General features: G+C 47.2%; 2 protein-coding genes across 3 annotated transcripts in view; one reads left to right on the top strand and one right to left on the bottom strand.

Moving 5' to 3' along the window:
* The window catches only part of DCAF5 (DDB1 and CUL4 associated factor 5), a 45,524-nt gene extending 44,708 nt beyond the window's left edge, over positions 1 to 816 (bottom strand). Inside the window, exon 1 of the mRNA XM_068130642.2 lies at positions 182 to 816. Coding sequence (XP_067986743.2) covers positions 182 to 383 — 202 coding nt within the window. The 5' untranslated portion in view covers positions 384 to 816. The remainder of the gene's footprint in view (positions 1 to 181) is intronic.
* Positions 817 to 1,321: 505 nt separating this feature from the next.
* Positions 1,322 to 21,316, top strand: LOC137436656 (egl nine homolog 1). 2 transcript variants are annotated; one of them, XM_068130640.2, is made up of 5 exons: positions 1,322 to 1,744; positions 6,502 to 7,122; positions 11,340 to 11,459; positions 11,602 to 11,735; positions 20,185 to 21,316. In XM_068130640.2, the coding sequence occupies exons 1-5, from the start codon at positions 1,379 to 1,381 to the stop codon at positions 20,267 to 20,269; spliced, it is 1,326 nt and encodes a 441-aa protein (XP_067986741.2). In that variant the 5' UTR covers positions 1,322 to 1,378; the 3' UTR covers positions 20,270 to 21,316. The 2 variants fall into 2 exon arrangements, with proteins under 2 accessions (XP_067986741.2, XP_067986742.2); XM_068130641.2 differs by lacking the exon at positions 20,185 to 21,316 and having other exon boundaries at positions 1,361 to 1,744; positions 11,340 to 11,489; positions 11,602 to 11,733.
* Positions 21,317 to 21,706: the final 390 nt, after the last annotated feature.

Below are 21,706 nucleotides of genomic sequence, written 5' to 3'. Positions count from 1 at the left end.
GTCCTTAGATAGAGAGAACTTGAGAAACCATGACTTAACAACGGAAGCAAAATCCTAGTGACGCTACTTGTGGTGGAGCTCGGACAACAGAAATCCCTCTTCCCTCCACAAACCCGATTACCCGAACGACAAGGTATACCGCCGGGGCGTGCACCCTAACAACCCACAGGACACTCCATACCAGAGACGAGCCACTGGCCGGCCCCGTGCGAAAACTCCACAGCGTTGACACATCCGAAGTGTCCGCGGAGCGAAGCGTGGAAGAGTCCCCGGCACGACTCCAGCCGGGCCCGCTCGAAGCGCAACCTCAGGCCTGGAGACCCGCCCGCCCTCCGCGCCTCCACGAAGGACACGGCCCCCGGCCCGGCCGCGCCTCGCCTCATGGCCGCCCCGCCATGGACCGCCCAGTGACGGACCGCAGGTCCGACCGTCTCGCCACAGCTCAGTGCGGGAATCCAACACTCACGCCAACGGATTCCAGGCCGCGCTCGGCGCCATCACGACAATCTTCCTCCTCCTCCCCTCTTCTTCTTCTTTATTATTAATTTTCCTCCTCATCACTTCAATTCTTCATGGTTTATCGCTCATGCTTCAGCATTCTTCAGCTGACACACAACCGCATCGTTTTTTTAAATTTCTTCCTCATCCACCTCGATCCTTCTCCTGTTATTTATCCCTATTTTCGATCCTCATGGCGTTATTTATTTACATCTCAATCTCATGAAATCGGGATCCATTGTTGTTTGTGTCCAAGCAATGATCTGATGCAGGCGATTACGTCGTTCCCCGAACTCCATTGAACATCAGAACATCCCTGCACACGTCGTGTTCCGCAACACGATCAGGTTTCGCAAGCCGCGGGTGATTCGTCAATATGAGCGACCCTCGAGTGGACGTTAAAGATCCCACGATGTCCTTCACGAAGAGTAGGCGAGTTATCGCCGGCACCATTAACAAAAACATCCCCTAACCTCGCATTCCCCCTCCCACTCCCAAGAGACGTCTCTTGCTAATCAAAATTATTGGGCATTTTGCTTAAGTGGGCTACTTCTGATTATTTAATTGTTTTTGAACAGTTTTCGAACGTTGACTTTTATATATGCGAGATCTATTGTATTTAGTTATTGACTTATTGTACGACTTCACGTAGACATAATAAAGATTGTTAACAATAATTGTAAGATCTAACTAACAATGAAGAAGGTTCGGGTCAGGTGAAAGAAAAGAGAAAGCATATGATTCGTCTCTGAGGAAGAAGAAAAGAAGAAGATAATACAAGAAGAAGAAGACGAACATACAGAGGAAGAAGAACAGAATTTCTATGGAAGAAGAAGAGTATTTATATGGAAGAAGAAGAAGATCCTGAACCACAAACAGCATGGCGAGCAACTCGGAGCAGTCAGATTGCTGCCAGTTGTGCGGGGCCATGGAGAATCTTTTGCGATGTGGTGGTTGCCGAGCTGCATCGTACTGCAGTAAAGAGCACCAGCGGAATCACTGGCTGTACCACAAACCCGTGTGCCGTACCACGGCGGACCCCAAAAGTACACCGTCGGCTCTTCGCGAAGCCGATGCTGAACCTACTGTGGAGACGATATCCCAAAGTAAAACCCACATAGTGGATAATTTATCCGCGGCTGGCGAAAAGGGCCAAACATCCCAGGCTGCGCCTACCAAGGGTCGAGCTCGGGGTGATCGAAGGCGGCGAGGAAAAGGAAGAGGAGGGAACACTTTACGGGGTCAGGTAGGTTATATACTAGTTACTACCGCTACCAGAGTACCAGGAGATGGGATGTATGTAGCGTGTACCTACCTAATAACGTGAAGAGTCTGGGTTACCTTTTGAGAGGACATATACGTATAACCTCCCAGGAGGATTGTATGGGGGAGGATGCTGGAGAAGGAAAGGCGGGGGATGCGAGAGAGTGAGGATGAGGAGGGTTTATAAGGAGAGGAGGAGATGGAGAGGGGTGCAAGAGGGTGTGAAGAAGGGTAGGAGAGGGGTGCAGGAGGGTAGGAGAGGGGGTGCAGGAGGGTAGGAGAGGGGTGCAGGAGGGTAGGAGAGGGTGCAGGAGGGTAGGAGAGGGGGTGCAGGAGGGTAGGAGAGGGGGTGCAGGAGGGTAGGAGAGGGGGTGCAGGAGGGTAGGAGAGGGGGTGCAGAAGGGGAGGATGGAGTGTAGAAGGGGAGGAGGGAGGGGTGTAGAAGGGAAGGAGGGAGGGGTGTAGAAGGGGTGCATTGAGTGTAGAAGGTGAGGAGGGGTGTCGAAGGGAAGGAGCAGGGGGTGTAGAAGTGGAGGGAGGAGGGATGTAGAAGGGGAGGTGAGGGATGTAGAAGGGGAGGTGAGGGATGTAGAAGGGGAGGTGAGGGATGTAGAAGGGGAGGTGAGGGATGTATAAGGGAGGATGTAGAAAGTGGGGGAGGAGGAGGTGAAGGTGTTGGGTGTGGAAGGGGAGGAGGGGATGGAGTGTATATGTGAGCACCTGAGCGGATGGGGTGAGGGGTGTGGTAGGAGAGGTGTGGGGTAATGGTTGCGGGAGGGGGGCAGTGGGGTGATTGTCGGAGGGGGTAAGAGGGTGGTGGGTGGTAGGGGTGGGTGGTAGGGGGGAGAGGAAGCGTGGTAGGGGGGAGAGGAAGTGTGGTAGGGGGGAGAGGAAGTGTGGTAGGGGAGAGAGGAAGCGTGGTAGGGGGGAGAGGAAGGGTGGTAGGGGGGAGAGGAAGGGTGGTAGGGGGGAGAGGAAGGGTGGTAGGGGGGAGAGGAAGGGTGGTAGGGGGGAGAGGAAGGGTAGTGGTGTGAGAGGGGGTGGTGATTGTGGTGGGAGGGGTTGGTGGTGATGGGAAAGGGGAGGGTGGGTGGTGGGAGGCCACCTCTGAATGATGCCGCCTCTGAATGATGCCAGCTTGATGGACACGTGTAAAAGATGGCATGCTAAATGTTGCAGCACCATGGCCTGCAAAGCACCAGGATGTCAGTTTAAAGTCTGATCAGGAATCAAACCCAGACTAGACAGGTCAAATGTATATTACCTCTGAAATGTCCTATCATCCCAATTCTGTGTTCAAAGCAATGCCAAACTTGTACAGGTCGAAACAAACAGTTTGTCTGAGTCTTGTGCAACATTCAGCAACTCAGAGGTGACAATATTCCTGTTTTTCATTCATTCATTCATTCCATTCACCTTTCACCATCAAAGTCGAATGAATGAGAGTGCTGTGTAAGTGGGATTCAGATTATTGAGATTTGTAAAGTATTTGGCTTGAGTATACTCGTGTGACTCGGCGCGCTCCGCACACCTCACCACACATCGTTTCAGAGGGATAGGCATCTTTGACCATTTCGGTGTCTTTTGGGTCTTTTGGGTCTTCGTGGTGTTTTGGGTCTTCAGGGCCATTTGGGTCTTCAGAGTCTCTTGGATCCTCTGGGCCTTTAAGGGTATTTTGGGTCTTTGGGGTGTTTTGGGTCTTCTGGGACATTTGGGTATTCGGGGTCTTTTTGAGCCTCAGGGCCTTCAAGAGTATTTTGGGTCTTTCGGGTGTTTTGTGTCTTCGGGGTCTACAGGGTATTTTGGATCTTCAGGGTATTTAAGGGTCTTTGTGGTCTTCTGAGTGTTTTGGGTCTTCAGGGTGTTTTGGGTCTTCGGGGTCTTTTGTGTCTTCAAGGTCTTTTGGGTCTTCCGGGTATTCGGGGTGTTTGGGGTCTCCGGGGTCTTTTGGATCTTCGGGGTGTTTTGAGTCTCGGGGTGTTTTGAGTCTTCAGGGTGTTTTGGGTCTTCAGTGTGTTTTGGGTCTTCGGGGTGTTTTGGATCTTCGGGGTCTTTTGGGTCTTCGGGGTATTTTGGCTCTTCGGGGTATTTTGGCTCTTCGGGGTGTTTTGGCTCTTCGGGGTGTTTTGGCTCTTCGGGGTGTTTTGGCTCTTCGGGGTGTTTTGGCTCTTCGGGGTGTTTTGGGTCTTCAGGGTGTTTTGGGTCTTTGGGGTGTTTTGGGTCTTTGGGGTGTTTTGGGTCTTCAGGGTCTTTTGGGTATTTTAGGTCTTCGGGGCCATTTGGGTTTTGAGGGTCTTTTTGAGAGTCTGGGCCTTAAAGAGTATTTTGTGTCTTTGGGGTGTTTTGGGTCTTCAGGGTATTTTGGGTCTTCAGGGGTCTTGGTGGTCTTAAGGGTCTTGGGGGTAATTAAAGGGTCATCAAAGGTCTGAGGGGTCTCAGCAGTCTAAACGTAATTAATACGGTTAATTAAGAGGGTGTTCATTTTATTTGAAGAAGAAGAAGACGTTTTCGTCGCCTACAAACAAACATACATAACGACATAACCATATACGTTTGCTCTATGATAATGAATATATGATATGATATGAATAAGGCTTACGATATCGTGTCATCCCTTGAACACGATCAATGGACTCCCCAATATGAATATTCGCTGTGTTCACGGTTTGAATTACGCTGAGGTAATGTGGAGGCGTTTCATGGATACGAATAAGGCTTCGGGGTCACGATATAGTGTCAGTGTACCCAGAGGTAAAATGTCAAGTGTACCCAGAGGTAAAATGTCAAGTGTACCCAGAGGTAAAATGTCAAGTGTACCCAGAGGTAAAATGTCAAGTGTACCCAGAGGTAAAATGTCAAGTGTACCCCGAATTGATGTGAACCGAGTCGGCAAGCACGATATGTTCCTGGGTGTCATGAGTTATCCATCGATTGCGTTTCACGTCACAACCAGTGAGGTCGAAAGAAAACGAAGCGTATCCAGAGGCGTGGGACAATAACGTTAGGCAGGAGACCAAACCTGAAAATGCTGGAGACCAAAGCTGAAATTGGAAAAACAATATAGCCTATTTTACTCCAGAGGGTCCCAGGAATACCCACCCAAAATTTCGTTGCGATCCGTTTCAGCCGTTTTTGCAGTACCTGGGAACGGACAGACAGACAGACAGACAGACAGCCAGACGGACATTTGGTGAATTATAGTAAGACGAGTGTGGTCACCCGTGGGATTTCCACGGGCATGGACGTGTGTGACATTTGGACATCTTCATTTCGTTGCTGCAAATTCAGTTTTACAAAATGGTTACAGGCAATTTATCAGATACACAAATGATGTAATCTACACAATATATTTACTTCTGATAACATGTGAATGCATGTGCGTGCACATGGGAAATACATTTTGAAACGTGTTGCACACACACAAACACACACACACACACACACACACACACACACACACACACACACACACACACACACACACACACACACACGTATACACACATACATACATACATACACGCATACACATACACACACATGTATACACACATATACATCCACACACATCCACACACATCCACACACACACACACACACATGCACACCCACACACACACATACATATACACATAAACACATACACACATACACACATACATACACACACACACACACACACACACACACACACACACACACACACACACACACACACACATACACACATGTATACATACATACACACACACACATACACATATAGACACACACATATATACACATACACACACACACACACACACATACACACACACACACACACACACACACACGTACATACACATGTACATTGTACATGTGTCTTTTGGGCGGTGTATAAGAACATCACCTATCACCTATCTCTCCCGGGAAAACCAATGTTACTCTTTTCGTTACAGAATACAAAATGACGTTTTTAAAATCAAAGATTTCAAATAAAATATATGTCGGCATCATTGTTGACGTTTTTGTGACGACTGTCATCAAACGTAAAAGTAATATATCTTAACGGAAAAGAAAAAGCGAAATTTTAATATATGTCGACATGTTGCCATCTGTGTCATGTTGGGCGGTGTATGATACATCATGGCGCGATTTCTTTTTAATATATCTCTGCATTTTCCTGCGTGTGCGTGAATGTTCTCAATTATTGCTGACACCGAGTCTAAAACCATCGATAAAAATGAAATCAGATGGTGAGTTAGATTGGAGATAAAGGCGTGAAAGAGACTCAATGGCCTTGAAATTACAGGCCTTTGAGAATTCATTTCGTTCTACAAACGGAAACTTTCATGGGATTTTATTCCCGTCTTTTTTTTCCACCGAGTCTAAAACTATGTTAGCGACTGTGAAAAATGAAATGATATATCGAATTAGAGTTGAAATAAAACTGAGAGAGCAAGACAGCACGGGCCTAACTAAACAGGCCTCAAAGCTATGCGAGTTAATAAAATGGTGGATATTTGTTTATGAAGCCACTCTCAGAATGGGTGGAGCTTCTCTCTAAACGGAGTAAACCACACCTCCGGACAGACAGACAGACAGACAGAATCACCTACGGCTAATATAATATAGATGTTGTAAGTGATTGAGTCCATGATGGATATTGATGAACATTGATTTCATTGTTTAAACTGAGGTGAAAGTGTGAGCACCACCTTTTGAAAGTAATTTGTGGAAATTAATTTTATTCCACAGACAACTGATCTTTCTTTTAATGCAAGTGTCCCATCTGCCTCTGCCTCTTCAAATGGCACTGAAAGCTCCACCACGCTGTGCTCCAATGAGAGCAATGTAGATCCGGTTACAGCACGGAGTACGGCTGTGAGTGGTTCCCTACCTACTTACGACTACAAAGTTTGCTCAACTCCAACCGTGGACAATGACCCGTCAAATCGAATGGGGGAGGATGTCGCCACATCTACGGCTACCGGTATCACGTCTACACCGCGACTTACGCTCTCTCAACTGGCTCTGGGTTGCGCCGCTCCGTGCCTTGCACGTCACGGCATCTGCGTGCTCGAGGACTTTCTTGGTGCGAGACGTGGGAACGCGGTGCTGGCCGACATTCAAGCGCTCAGTAAATGTGGCCGATTCACAGATGGTAGGCTCGTCCGACAGCCTCGGTCGGAGACCCCGGTGACTCTACCCGGAGGGCCCAACGCCTCGGCTCGCGATATCCGTGGGGACAAGATCACATGGGTCGAGGGCAACGAGTCTGGTTGTAAGAACATTGGATACCTTATGAATTGCACAGATGAACTGATCCATCATTGTGCCGGTCACCTGGGTTCCTACGACATCAATGGGCGTACCAAGGTCAGGTTGAAGAATGGCTAAGCTACGTACACACCCTTTTCTTTTTTGTCACATGACCACAAATATGTCATTTTAATTGTAAGTAACAAAGTAAAAATGTACTTTAGATGTCCAAGTTTGAGCTATTGAAAAGACATGCTCTCGTTGTTTATAAACTCGTTGGACTATTGTATTTGCCACCATTGTTGTTGCATTTGCAACCACCTGTAGTTAGGCGCTGGCCTGATTTCCGACAGCAATGGCACTCAGATTCTCAGACTTGGAAGGTTTCTCTGACCTCGCACTCTTGGTTCGAATTTTCAAGTCCATCATAAAGTGTTAAAAGCTTATGCATTACCCATTACTTTAAATTCGGTGCTTCTTTCGTCTCGTTGAACCATAAACATGCTACGCATATAAAATTATGGAATATTTGACCCATTTCCGAATGTTTCATACACACACCTTTGATATACTCGAAACCCCTCTCACCCTCTTCTCCTATCTTGTATTAATCTCCCCGACTCTTCCTTGACCCATTCGTACTCTTTTTCTCTTTATCTAGTGAAAACTAGCAAGGGTACCCGACGATGCCCTGTGCTGTTCTCATCCCGTTTCATTCAAATTTTTTTTTTCTTCTATTTTTTTGTTGCGGCCTAAAACACTCCCTGGCATTCACTGATGGACCTTTGAAAGTTTTACGAAGATCCGTTTGCTTGCTGTCATCTCGTGCTTTCCCATTCTCGTACATGATCTTCACTATTCCCACTAATCTACCTCTTCATCCCTACCTGCGAGTTTGTTGTTTGTGTGTCCCTGACCCCACCTGCTCCCATTGCCCTGTAGTCTAAATTATCTTTTTTCCTCCCTTATCTTGCTCTATCCTGTTCAAAATAAACTTTCATTGCATAACATAAAATAGATATACAGTACAAGGTATTTTCTCAAATGTTTGTTTTTCACTAATTACACCAAAAAAATAAATTCTAAGTCGGTAATGTTTAACCGAACGCACAAGATTCACACTACGTGCATTCATCATGTTGAGCGGTCGGAAAGACTGGGTAACAGTGCATGCGTGTCAAAGGTCACTCCCCCGTATCATCAAAGGTCACTCCTCCATATCATCAAAGGTCACTCCCACCGTATCATCAAAGGCCACTCCCACCGTATAATCAAAGGTCACTCCCCCGTATCATCAAAGGTCACTCCCCCCATATCATCAAAGGTCACTCCCACCATAACATCAAAGGTCACTCCCACCGTAACATCAAAGGTTACTCCCACCGTAACATCAAAGGTCACTCCCACTGTAACATCAAAGGTCACTCCCACCATAACATCAAAGGTCACTCCCACCGTAACATCAAAGGTCACTCCCACCGTAACATCAAAGGTCACTCCCACGTCCACCCGTATCATCAAAGGTCACTGCCACCGTATAATCAAAGGTCACTCCCACCATATAATCAAAGGTCACTCCCCCGTATCATCAAAGGTCACTCCCACGTCCACCCGTATCATCAAAGGTCACTGCCACCGTATAATCAAAGGTCACTCCCACCGTATAATCAAAGGTCACTCCCCCGTATCATCAAAGGTCACTCCTCCGTATCATCAAAGGTCACTCCCCTATATCATCAAAGGCCACTCCCACCGTATCGTCAAAGGCCACTCCCACCGTATCATCAAAGGCCACTCCCACTGTATCATCAAAGGCCACTCCCACCGTATCATCAAAGGGCACTCCCACCGTATAATCGAAGGCCCCTCCCACCGTATCATCAAAGGCCCCTCCCACCGTATCATCAAAGGCCACTCCCACCGTATCATCAAAGGCCACTCCCACCGTAACATCAAATGTCACTCCCCCGTATCATCAAAGGTCACTCCCCCCGTATCATCAAAGGCCACTCCCACCGTATCATCAAAGGCCACTCCAACCGTATCATCGAAGGCCCCTCCCACCGTATAATCGAAGGCCACTCCCACCGTAACATCAAAGGTCACTCCCAGTCCCACCGTAACATCAAAGGTCACTCCCACGTCCCACCGTATAATTAAAGGTCACTCCCACCGTATCATCAAAGGCCACTCCCACCGTATCATCAAAGGCCACTCCCCTCGTTTCAACAAAGGCCACTCCCCCCGTATCATCAAAGGCCACTCCCACCATATCATCAAAGGTCACTCCCCTCGTTTCAACAAGGCCACTCCCCCCGTATCATCAAAGGCCACTCCCACCGTATCGTCAAAGGCCACTCCCACCGTATCATCAAAGGCCACTCCCACCGTATCGTCAAAGGCCACTCCCACCGTATCGTCAAAGGCCACTCCCACCGTATCATCAAAGGCCACTCCCACCGTATCATCAAAGGCCACTCCCACCGTATCATCAAAGGGCACTCCCACCATATAATCGAAGGCCCCTCCCACCGTATCATCAAAGGCCCCTCCCACCGTATCATCAAAGGCCCCTCCCACCGTATCATCAAAGGCCACTCCCACCGTATCATCAAAGGCCACTCCCACCGTAACATCAAAGGTCACTCCCACCGTAACATCAAAGGTCACTCCCACGTCCACCCGTATCATCAAAGGTCACTGCCACCGTATAATCAAAGGTCACTCCCACCGTATAATCAAAGGTCACTCCCCTGTATCATCAAAGGTCACTCCTCCGTATCATCAAAGGTCACTCCCCTATATCATCAAAGGCCACTCCCACCGTATCGTCAAAGGCCACTCCCACCGTATCATCAAAGGCCACTCCCACTGTATCATCAAAGGCCACTCCCACCGTATCATCAAAGGGCACTCCCACCGTATAATCGAAGGCCCCTCCCACCGTATCATCAAAGGCCCCTCCCACCGTATCATCAAAGGCCACTCCCACCGTATCATCAAAGGCCACTCCCACCGTATCATCAAAGGCCACTCCCACCGTAACATCAAATGTCACTCCCCCGTATCATCAAAGGTCACTCCCCCCGTATCATCAAAGGCCACTCCCACCGTATCATCAAAGGCCACTCCAACCGTATCATCGAAGGCCCCTCCCACCGTATAATCGAAGGCCACTCCCACCGTAACATCAAAGGTCACTCCCAGTCCCACCGTAACATCAAAGGTCACTCCCACGTCCCACCGTATAATTAAAGGTCACTCCCACCGTATCATCAAAGGCCACTCCCACCGTATCATCAAAGGCCACTCCCCTCGTTTCAACAAAGGCCACTCCCCCCGTATCATCAAAGGCCACTCCCACCATATCATCAAAGGTCACTCCCCTCGTTTCAACAAAGGCCACTCCCCCCGTATCATCAAAGGCCACTCCCACCGTATCGTCAAAGGCCACTCCCACCGTATCATCAAAGGCCACTCCCACCGTATCGTCAAAGGCCACTCCCACCGTATCTTCAAAGGCCACTCCCACCGTATCATCAAAGGCCACTCCCACCGTATCATCAAAGGCCACTCCCACCGTATCATCAAAGGGCACTCCCACCATATAAATCGAAGGCCCCTCCCACCGTATCATCAAAGGCACCTCCCACCGTATCATCAAAGGCCACTCCCCTCGTTTCAACAAAGGCCACTCCCCCCGTATCATCAAAGGCCACTCCCACCATATCATCAAAGGTCACTCCCCTCGTTTCAACAAAGGCCACTCCCCCCGTATCATCAAAGGCCACTCCCACCGTATCGTCAAAGGCCACTCCCACCGTATCATCAAAGGCCACTCCCACCGTATCGTCAAAGGCCACTCCTACCGTATCATCAAAGGCCACTCCCACCGTATCATCAAAGGCCACTCCCACCGTATCATCAAAGGGCACTCCCACCGTATCATCAAAGGGCACTCCCACCATATAATCGAAGGCCCCTCCCACCGTATCATCAAAGGCCCCTCCCACCGTATCATCAAAGGCCACTCCCACCGTATCATCAAAGGCCACTCCCACCGTATCATCAAAGGCCACTCCCACCGTATAATTAAAGGGTCCCACCGTATAATCAAATGTCACTCCCACCGTATAATCAACCCTTGCCTTTAACCTATCTGCCTCGTTGGCTCGGATGAAGGGTTCCCTCCCGAAGCGTCAGCATCTTTCTTCCCATGGCGGTTGGCATAACGCGATGAACGTTCTCTTAATTTCAGACATTTTGTTTAATGTACTGAATCAGGTGACTGTCTTTTTAAAAAGTTTTTTTTGCTGACTGGTCGGTATTTACAGGCGATGGTAGCCTGCTATCCAGGCCAGGGCACACATTACGTTCGACATGTGGACAACCCTAATGGGGATGGTCGCTGCATCACTTGCATATACTACCTCAACTGTGGGTGGGAGGCCAAGGTGTGAATGGTCACTTCGAGCAAGGGAAAGGTGTTTCTTGTTGCTTTTTTTTTTTTTTTTTGTCTTGCAATGAATGTGGGGTAGGCGGATATTCGGCAGTAAACCATAATGTTGTTTCATGGTTTTGTCCGGATCACATTAGGATGGTGGTGTGCTCCGGATTTTCCCTGAGGGCCGTGAGCAGTATGCAGACATCGAACCCAAGTTTGACCGCCTTTTGCTCTTCTGGTCAGATCGGCGGAATCCGCATGAAGTTCGTCCGGCCTTCTTTACCAGGTGATTATTCTCTCGTTGATGCCGTGTTGTATGGTGACACACGTATTGCACCAAGCTCAGCCGCCCTTCTTAGCTCCTAATTTTGTTCTGCGAGGTAGTCAGGCTGAAGCAAAACAGCAGAGAAGAAGGTTAAAACACTGGAATCTGGATTGTAGGGAACAGGTCGACATGTGACACAAACGTGTATTAATTGCAGTAATCAAATGTGTGATAACATTGAGTAGAATTGTGTCCCGGATTTTTGTTTAACTTGTAACTCTCCTCAGGTGTAACGGAGATGTGTCTCTTTTAATTACCAGATCATAAAGTCGAAAGGGAAGTGCACAAGCCCCCTTTCAAACTTCCGTCGTGGACTTATGCCGGTCTCAAGTCCTCATCAGCAAGTCAGCTTTAAATAGACAGCTTGGCCCAAATGTCTATTGTCTGTGACACCACATACCATGAATGACACTTCATGGTGTCACAATGGACTGATCAATCATTTATTAGATGAATCAGATGGGATAGTAACATTAACCAAACCAAAAGAAAACAAAAAAAAACTCCAACCCTGAGAGCCATCACCCCATATTACAGAGGACAACAAAGCACAAGGAAGAGTGCGAGTCTATCTTGGAATGCAATTTGATTACAAAATAGTTTTCAGATATTCTTGACATTGAGTGCATTCTTGACACATGAGACGATGATTCGCTGCTGCCTGGAGTGAACGGTTGGCCAGGACATACAGGGCCTTCAACAAGCATTCACGCCCCTTGACTTTTTTCACATTTAGTTGTGTTTCAGTATGAATTTAAAATGGATTGAATTGAGATTTTTTTGTCACTGATACAATGCATAATACCCCACAATAACAAAGGGAAAACATGTTTTTAGAAATCTTTCCAAATTTATTGAAAATGAAAAACAGAAATATATACTTTACATAAGTATTCAGCCCCTAGAGTCAATACTCCATAGAAGTGCCTTTGGCAGCGTTTTTTTTTTGTTTGTTTTTTTTGTATACAAGATCGAGGCTCGTGTAAAAGCTAACAAAAAACAACAACAAACGGACACACAAAACATACAAAAAAGGGAGCGGGAGACAAGATGGTGAGAGAGAGGGAAGCACACAGGTACAACAGCAGAGAACAGGGACAACAGAAGATCTGTGGGAGGGAGGGGGCTTGAGGGAGGGAGGCAGGTGGAGGCGGAGGGAGGGGGGGGAGTGGGAAAGTATAAAACACATGGACACTGCTGGAACTTCCAGGAAAGGAAAAGTCAGTATTTCAGGAAAAAAAAAAAAAGAAGTTGATTTGGGGTGAATTAACGGGGGTAGAAGAGATCAAGATTTTGGATGGGGGAAGATAAGAGATGGTGGTGAACAGCTGTTTTAAAGACTTGGAGGGAGGAGTGGGATTGAAGAAAGTGAGGGAGTTTGTTCCAGAGGCAGGAGTAAAGAGGAATGAAGGAATGAAGGTGGGCAGAGAGTCCTGATTTTGGCAATTTCACCAGAAGAGGGTCATTGGCAGATCTTGTGTGACCAGTAGGAATATTTGGGGGACAGAGCACAGATAGAGCTGGGTGTGCTAGGCCGGATAGGAGTCGGTAGAAGACAGAAAGACCATCTACCTGCCTGCGGTGAGTGAGTGAAAGGCCCTCGGAGTTAGCTTCACCGCGGGAGATTCCAATGATTCTGAAAGCTTTGGTTTCAACAGCGTGAAGCTGAGCTAGGTGTGAGGAAGGAGCACCAGCCCAGAGGGGAGGACAGTATTCCTTTGAGCTGCGGATGAAAGCCTTGTATGTGGTGAGGAGCTCAGGTGTGCCAAGGAAGGACCTCGCACGATGGAAGATGCCCAGTCGGCGACTGGCTTTGGAGGCCAGCTTGGAAATGTGGTTTTCCCAGCAAAGATCATGGCAGATAGTGAGACCCAAAAGATTGAGTGACAGAACTTCTTGGAGAGAATTGTTCAGAAAGTAGATGGGAGGGTTGTCCAGTCGGTCTTTTCAGAGAGACACTGAAAGAGTGTGAGATTTGTCAAGATTGAAAGACATGTTACACTTGTTTGACCAGTCTGTGATTTTGTCCAGGTCTGCAGAGATTGAGGAGGCTGCAGACTGCTGATCTGAGATATGAGGAATGGAGCGGCAGAGTGTGGAGTGACCAAAATTACAGCTTTGAGTCTTCTTGGCTATGTCTGTATCAGCATTGCACATCTGGATTTGGAGAGTTTCTCCTTTTCTTCCTTGTGGATTTGCTCAAGCTCTGTCAAGTTGGATGGGGAGTGTCGGTGAACAGCAATCTTCAAGTTTTTCTACAGATACTCAATGGGATATAAGTCTGGGTTTTGACTGGGCCACTCAAGGATTTTCGCCACATTCTTCTTCTGAAGCCATTCCAGTGTTGCTTTGGTTGTATGCTTGGGGTCATTTTCCTGTTGGAACATAAATCTTTCCCACAGTCCAAGGAATTTTGCACTCTGAAGCAGGTTCTCCTCGAGGATTTGCCTGTATTTGGCTCCATTCATCGTTTCCTCTATCCTTAAAAGTCTCCCAATCCCTGCTGCTGAAAAGCATCCCAATGCATGATGCTGCCACCATAATGCTTCATAGTAGGGATGGTGTTAGATCAGTGGTGAGCTGTGGTCGGTTTCCACCAGATGTAGTGCTTTGCATTTAGGCCAGAGTTCAATTTTCGTTTCATCAGACCACGTAATCTTTTTCGTCATGCTCTGAGTCTTTCATGTAGCTTTTGGCAAACTCCAGGCGTGTTGTCATGTACCTTTTTCTCAGGAGTGGCTTCCCTCTGGCCACTCTCCCATTAAAGCCTAGATTTGTGAAGTGCTGCAGAGACTGTTGTCCTTCTGGCAGGTTATCCCATCTCAGCCAAGGAACTTGGTCACCTCCTTGACCAAGGTACTTCTTTTGCTCAGTTTGGTCGGACAGCCAGCTCTAGAAAGAGTCTGGCCAGTTCCATATCCTTTCCATTTCCAAACTAGAACGCCACTCATTAGAGCGCATACTTCCGCCGTGGGTTTAGTTGGAATAATTCGTTTTGTTTAACATCCCCTCTCCCCAAAACAATAAATGAAAAAGAAAGTAAGCCCTAACTGTCAGAGAATTTATTTTGATATATCTCGGAATTAGAGGAGAAAACCATCATTTAAGAATAAGAATAAAAGCTTTAATGCAGTAAAACAGAAAAAATCTTTCCCAAAAAAAATTCCCAAAAAAATTCCTGGATCCGGAATAATATCCTGAGCTTCACCAAAAACTAATCAATTCTTCCTTATCCCAAGGGCAATCATCCCACCAACTTTCATCCAAATCCGTTCAGAACTTTTCCAGATATCTTGTTCACAAACACACGAACATACGAACACACACACACATGAACGGACACGATCGAATGCGTTACTCCCTGGCGGGAGTAATAAACCTGAAAATCGCAGAGCCAGAACCAGAATTATTTATTTGGTCTGGGAAGCCCATGCGAGATTTATTCTTCTTCAGCCTCTCACAACCCTGGGTGAATATGCGATCTTAAAAAAAAAGTTGGAATTTTGCCAAATCTGTTTTATTTGTTTGTTAATATACCTCAGCCATTGACAAATCTGGAACTAAGTCTTTATAAGTTCATCAAATACTGACACCGCGAATGACATTCGCTGAGCTAAATGTTGATATCTCTTCTGAGGTAAAAAAAACAACAAAAAAAAAACAGTTTTAAAGCATTATACGTATCAAACGATACATTTCATGAAACGGGGAAACCTAATACACACCTTGGTGGTTTTAAAATGACAGAATATGTCTTTATTAGAAAAAAAAATGAACATTGAAGACGACGCTGCTAAAAAAATACACCACTCTAATGCATAACCACGAGTTTAAACTACATTTACAACAAATATGAAAACTATTTTCATATCACAATGTTAAATATAGAATATATAGAAGATAATGTTAAAAAAAAATGAGCCCTATCTTCCAATGGTAAAAAAAATCCTTCAAAAAATTCCTGGATCGGGAATAATATCCTGAGCTTCACCAAAAACTCATCAATTCTTCCTTATCCCAAGTGCAATCATCCCACCAACTTTCATCCAAATCCGTTCAGAACTTTTCCAGATATCTTGTTCACAAACACATGAACACACACACACACACACACACGGACATGAGTGAATGCATTACTCCCTGGCGGGAGTAATGATGGAGCCTTGCTGTGCTCTTGGGAACTTTCAACACTATACAAATTGTGTTATACCCTTCCCCAGATCTATGCCTCCTCACAATTCTAATTCTATCTCGGAGTTCTACAGACTGTTACTTGGACTTCATGGTAGAGTTTCTGTTCTGCTCAACTGTGGGACCTTGTATAGAAAGGTGCGTTTCTTTCTAAACCATGTCCAATCAATTGAATTGGCCACAGGTGGGCTCCAATGAATTTGTCGAGACATCTGAAGGATGATCAAAGGAAATTGGATGCACCTGAGCTCAATTTGGAGTGTCATAGCAAAGTGGTTGAATATTTATTGACTCAAGCCATTTCAGCTTTTCATTTTTAATGATTTTGTAAAAATTTCTAAAAAAATAAAATAAAATTCCACTATTTACGGTGTAGCCTGTAGGGCAATGCCGTCTAGAACAGCGTTGTCTGTCTGTATGTATGTTCCTCCCAAACGTCCCCCAATCAGAGCTGAGGATCTGGTCACATGACACGGGGACAGCATTTAGTAACCATTACCGTTGCATATTTTACTAAAAGGAAATATAATAACCTTCTGTGGAGCATTTTGGGGTCCCAGCAGGTGTTGTAAGGTAGGTATGAGGTTTCAGAAATTCCTCAATACAATTATGATTTTGAAATGTTATGGACATGGACCTTGCTCCAGAATGTGGAAGTGAATAGATGACGGCTTGTTGAACCGCCTTTAGAGGCCATTTTTCCCCGCAGGGCGGGGTTTGGCCTTTTTTGGCACCGTAGTCCCCTTTTTGAAGCAATGTTTTATGTTGTTTTTTTGTATACCAAGTCGATGCTCGTAAAAGAGCTAATATATCGTACAAGAGCTCTGGCTTTATCATTATGGGATATTTTGTGAAGATCAGAGACAAACAATCTCAACTTAATTCATTTTAAATTAAGGCCATAACACAACAAAATATGAAAAAGACAAGAGGTGTGAATACTTTCTGAAGGCACTGTGTATATGGAGTTGATTCCACAAAAAGAGAGCAATTGATAGGTTGTTAAGTAGTTTCATCTTGGGCGAGCAGACAGTGGACGAGTTCAACGACATTGTGTGATTCATTGGTGGTGAAAAGCGATACAATAGCCGGGGTGATGTACAGGTGTAAAATTGGACAGGAAGTAAAAAAAAGAAAAAAAAGAAGTAGCACCATCCTGTTAACAGTGGAAGAACAGGCCACATCCTTCGGTCACCTGGTGTGAAATGTTTATAATGCCGGAACGATAAGCTCCAGCATGACAATCGATGCAAGGTGGGGTGCAGTGGCTCCAGCTCACTATGGAGAATCCTTCATGGTGTTGCATTCAAATGATTTGTCCATTGAAGATAGACTTGGCCCTGTGGCAAAGTCTTACGTGCTATCTGCCTTTGATCGGCTTACAAATCACTGAAAGCTGCATCTCTCTGAGGTTGGTCTCAGATATCTTCCTTAAGGTACAGTAAAAATGCTAATTACCTGGGTACCAAGTTTCAAATGGATGGATGCTCGAATCGTTTCCATAATGGCTGACAGGGATGCTCGAATCGTTTCCATAATGGCTGACAGGCAAATAGCCTGTTGCTTGCTGCTTTGAGATGCATTTATCTCCCAATTAGGGAATGATAGAAAGGGTGTCATTGAAAGTGACATGTTGGTTGTGTGTTTTTAAAATAAAGTAAAACGAGTTCTTTATCATTTAGCAGAGTGCAGAGTATTTTTTTTAATCATTAATGTAGACATTGATTATGGTATGAGTGAGTTCAAATGTTCGTTCATGCTGGTGCAGCACCAGCATGGCTACATGATGGCCGACAGTTTTTGAAAGGCATGGGATCTTGGAGTGTCCACCAACAAATACAAACAGGATAAGACAGCTGGCTGAGTTTCCTTTTCAATTTACAGCTTACTGACTTGCAGCACGATGCAGGGAACCCTGCTGGTGATGGGCGTAGGATAGCCTGCTGGTGACGGGCGCAGGATAGCTGGCTGGTGACGGGTGCAGGATAGCCTGCTGGTGACGGGCGCAGGATGGCCTGCTGGTGACAGGCGCAGGATGGCCTGCTGGTGACGGGCGCAGGATGGCCTGCTGGTGACGGGCGTCGAATAGCCTGCTGGTGACGGGCGCAGGATAGCCTGCTGGTGACGGGCGCAGGATAGCTTGCCGGTGACGGGCGCAGGATGGCCTGCTGGTGACGGGCGCAGGATGGCCTGCTGGTGACGGGCGTCGAATAGCCTGCTGGTGACGGGCGCAGGATAGCCTGCTGGTGACGGGCGCAGGATAGCCTGCCGGTGACCTACGCAGGACGCCCCGCCAGTGACCTACGCAGGACGCCCCGCCGGTGACCTACGCAGGACGCCCCGCCGGTGACCTACGCAGGACGCCCCGCCGGTGACCGACGCAGGACGCCACACCCGGTGACCTGCGCAGGACGCCCCGCCGGTGACCTATGCAGGACGCTCTGCCGGTGACCTACGCAGGAAACCCCGCCGGTGACCTACGCAGGATATTCCGCCGGTGACCTACGCAGGATATTCCGCCGGTGACGTACGCAGGACGCCCCGCCGGTGACCAACGCAGGATATTCCGCCGGTGACCTACGCAGGACACCCCACCGGTGACCTATGCAGGATATTCCACCAGTGACCTATGCAGGATATTCCACCAGTGACCTACACAGAACGCCCCACCGGTGACCTACGCAGGATATTCCGCCGGTGACCTACACAGGATATTCCGCCGGTGACCTACGCAGGACGCCCCACCGGTTACCTACGCAGGATATTCCGCCGGTGTCCTATGCAGGACGCCCCACCGGTGACCTACGCAGGATATTCCGCCAGTGACCTATGCAGGACGCCCCACCGGTGACCAACGCAGGATATTCTGCCGGTGACCTACGCAGGATATTGCGCCGGTGACCTACGCAGGATATTCCGCCTGTGACCTACGCAGGAAATTCCACCAGTGACCTACGCAGGATATTCCGCCGGTGACCTACACAGGACGCCCCACCAGTGACCTATGCAGGATATTCCACCGGTGACCTACGCAGGACGCCCCAGTGGTGACCTACGCAGGACGCCCGACCGGTGACCTACGCAGGATATTCCGCCGGTGACCTACGCAGGACGCCCGACCGGTGATCTACACAGGATATTCCGCTGGTGACCTACGCAGGACGCCCCACTGGTGACCTACACAGGATATTCTGCCGGTGACCTACACAGGATATACCGCCGGTGACCTACGCAGGATATTCCGCCGGTGACCTATGCAGGACGCCCCGCCGGTGACCTACGCAGGACGCCCCACTGGTGACCCACGCAGGATATTCCACCGGTGACCTACGCAGGATATTCCGCCGGTGACCTACGCAGGATATTCCGCCGGTGACCTACGCAGGATATTCCGCCAGTGACCTATGCAGGACGCCCCACCGGTGACCTACGCAGGATATTCCGCCGGTGACCTACGCAGGATATTCCGCCGGTGACCTACGCAGGATATTCCGCCGGTGACCTACGCAGGACGCCCCACCGGTGACCTACACAGGATATTCCGCCGGTGACCTACGCAGGATATTCCGCCGGTGACTTACGCAGGACACCCCACTGGTGACCTATGCAGGATATTCCACCTGTGACCTATGCAGAATATTCCGCCGGTGACATACGCAGGATGCCCCACCAGTGACCTACGCAGGACGCCCCACCGGTGATCTACGCAGGACGCCCCACCGGTGACCTACGCGGGATATTCCGCCGGTGACCTACGCAGGATACCCTGCTAGTGACCTTTTAGCTGTTTTGTCAGTCACTTCCAATGTTGACTATTCATTACCATTTTGAATAGAGAACCATGATATGTTACTTTTGAGGTTCAAGACCTTCACGCATTACATAAGAAAGAAACCAAGTTCAATATTGAATGCTTCAGCTAAACAGATGGTTTTGACAATTGTGTTCAGGATAACTTGAGATTATATGTTTCAAGAACTACCTTGGCACACACTGTGTACTGGGTGGATACTTCCCATTCAGTAGACTGTGAGTGAAGTGAAATGGACTGATTGCACTCAGTTAGGAACCCAAGATTGAGGTAAATATGGAGTGGGATGCGTCTTGCCTCGTCTTCAGCCAATTTGGTAAATGGACCCTGTCTATCTGGAGCATCCATTTGAAATGTCATCAACCTATTGCTTACAGGTGCTTGTACACCGTGTGCACTTGTGTGCAGGTATGCCATCACGGTTTGGTATTTTGACAAGGACGAGCGAGCTCGTGCAAAAGAAAAGTACTCGCTCAATAGCTTCAGCCAGTAACCGCAATTTCTACGTCGTCCGTTTTTACGCCATGACCTCGTCGCAGTGATCCTGGATGGTGAACGAGTTCCACGAAAGCTGTGCTACACTCACCTCTGCACAATGTACAACGACGAAGGCTTCTGTAACGATTAGGCCACAACATAAATTCTATGGTTTTATGTGCCAACAGCGATGTAGGGAATAAGTTTTGAAGACCTTTTTATTAGGTTTCCTCTGCATGAAATGCAGAGGAATACCTTTTGTTTTTCCTAGTTTATTCTTTTTCTCTCCCCCCCCCCCCCCTCCCTTCAAGGTCCGAAAACTTTAAAATCAATGTTCTCAGCAACCGTTTGTCCGATTGCCACGAAAGTTTCACCATGTGATTGGCTGGCCATGTAGAATTATTTTACTGCTCATTATGCTGTCATAGGCCACGTGGTATGGGCGCCATCTTGGAAAACACCTTCAAATTTGCCCCTCTATATCTCCAAAACGGCTCAATGGAAAAAAATTGAGTCATGGCTCATTCTAAAGAACTCTGCAATGGGACCAAAAAACATGTTTATTTCGGATATTAAAAGTGCTAAAGTTAGGCAAATGTCTATTTGTTCTATTGTCTATGTCTATTTGACAAGTGCCAAAAATGATATGTCACCCGTACCACGTGATGTACGACATCATAATTACCATCATAATGACCTTCGTGAAAAAAAAATTCAGAACGCAAAAAATTTCAGTCATACGTCACATGATTCGGCCGCCATATTGTTTTTCGTGAAAAACACTAAAACCCCATTTTCTACGCAACCGCTAAACCGATGGAGCCCAAACTTTGCAGGCCGAATCGCCTGCCCATGACGAACAAAAAGTTCCTACATGACGGCATCGTTTAGGAGTTTTGACGTTTTTAAGCATAAAACTTAAAATCCCATCCCATCTCCCTTTTTAAAAAAGATATTGAGTGGAATCTTTACACAAACGTTCCCTATGTGGGGGAGTAAAAACGTTACTTGGGAAGTTTTGATAAGTAACATGGTTTGGCCGCAATAAATGATTCAACGAAAATCTTATAAAGCTTCTATCTCTTGAACCACTGCATTGATCGACTTGAAATTTTAATGAAATGTAGCGCTCATCAAGGGGAATATGTGTTTAAAATTTCACCATTATTGGTTGTACGGTCTGGAAGCTGGAAGTCGTTATTGTTGAAAGAAGAAGAAACGCAACACTTTTTCTTCTCAGGCCATCTGACTGATTGTGGCACTGCCATTTTTCGAATTTATTTCCTTTAAAAACCCCTCTGCAATAGTTGGGCCGATGGATAGGAAATTTTCACCATCGGAGTGCCTCGGCCTATAGAATATTTTAATGGTAATTATGACGTCACAGGTCACGTGGTATGGGCGCCATCTTGGAAAAACCATAAAACTTTGCACCTCCATATCTCCAAAAGCG

This window comes from Myxine glutinosa, chromosome 11 (assembly GCF_964187855.1).
Source record: "Myxine glutinosa chromosome 11, kmMyxGlut1.1, whole genome shotgun sequence".
In the NCBI taxonomy this organism is placed as follows: Eukaryota; Metazoa; Chordata; class Myxini; order Myxiniformes; family Myxinidae; genus Myxine; species Myxine glutinosa.
Note: the sequence above shows the minus strand (reverse complement) of the source record. Positions and strands in the feature narration are given on the sequence as shown.

What these genes read in the sequence shown, in the direction of transcription:
- LOC137436656 (XM_068130640.2), top strand. Translation starts at nt 1,379, where the DNA reads ATGGCGAGCAACTCGGAGCAGTCAGATTGCTGCCAGTTGTGCGGGGCC. An exon ending in GGAACACTTTACGGGGTCAG is followed by an intron (nt 1,745 to 6,501) that starts GTAGGTTATATA and finishes TTTATTCCACAG; the next exon opens with ACAACTGATCTTTCTTTTAA. An exon ending in ACATCAATGGGCGTACCAAG is followed by an intron (nt 7,123 to 11,339) that starts GTCAGGTTGAAG and finishes CGGTATTTACAG; the next exon opens with GCGATGGTAGCCTGCTATCC.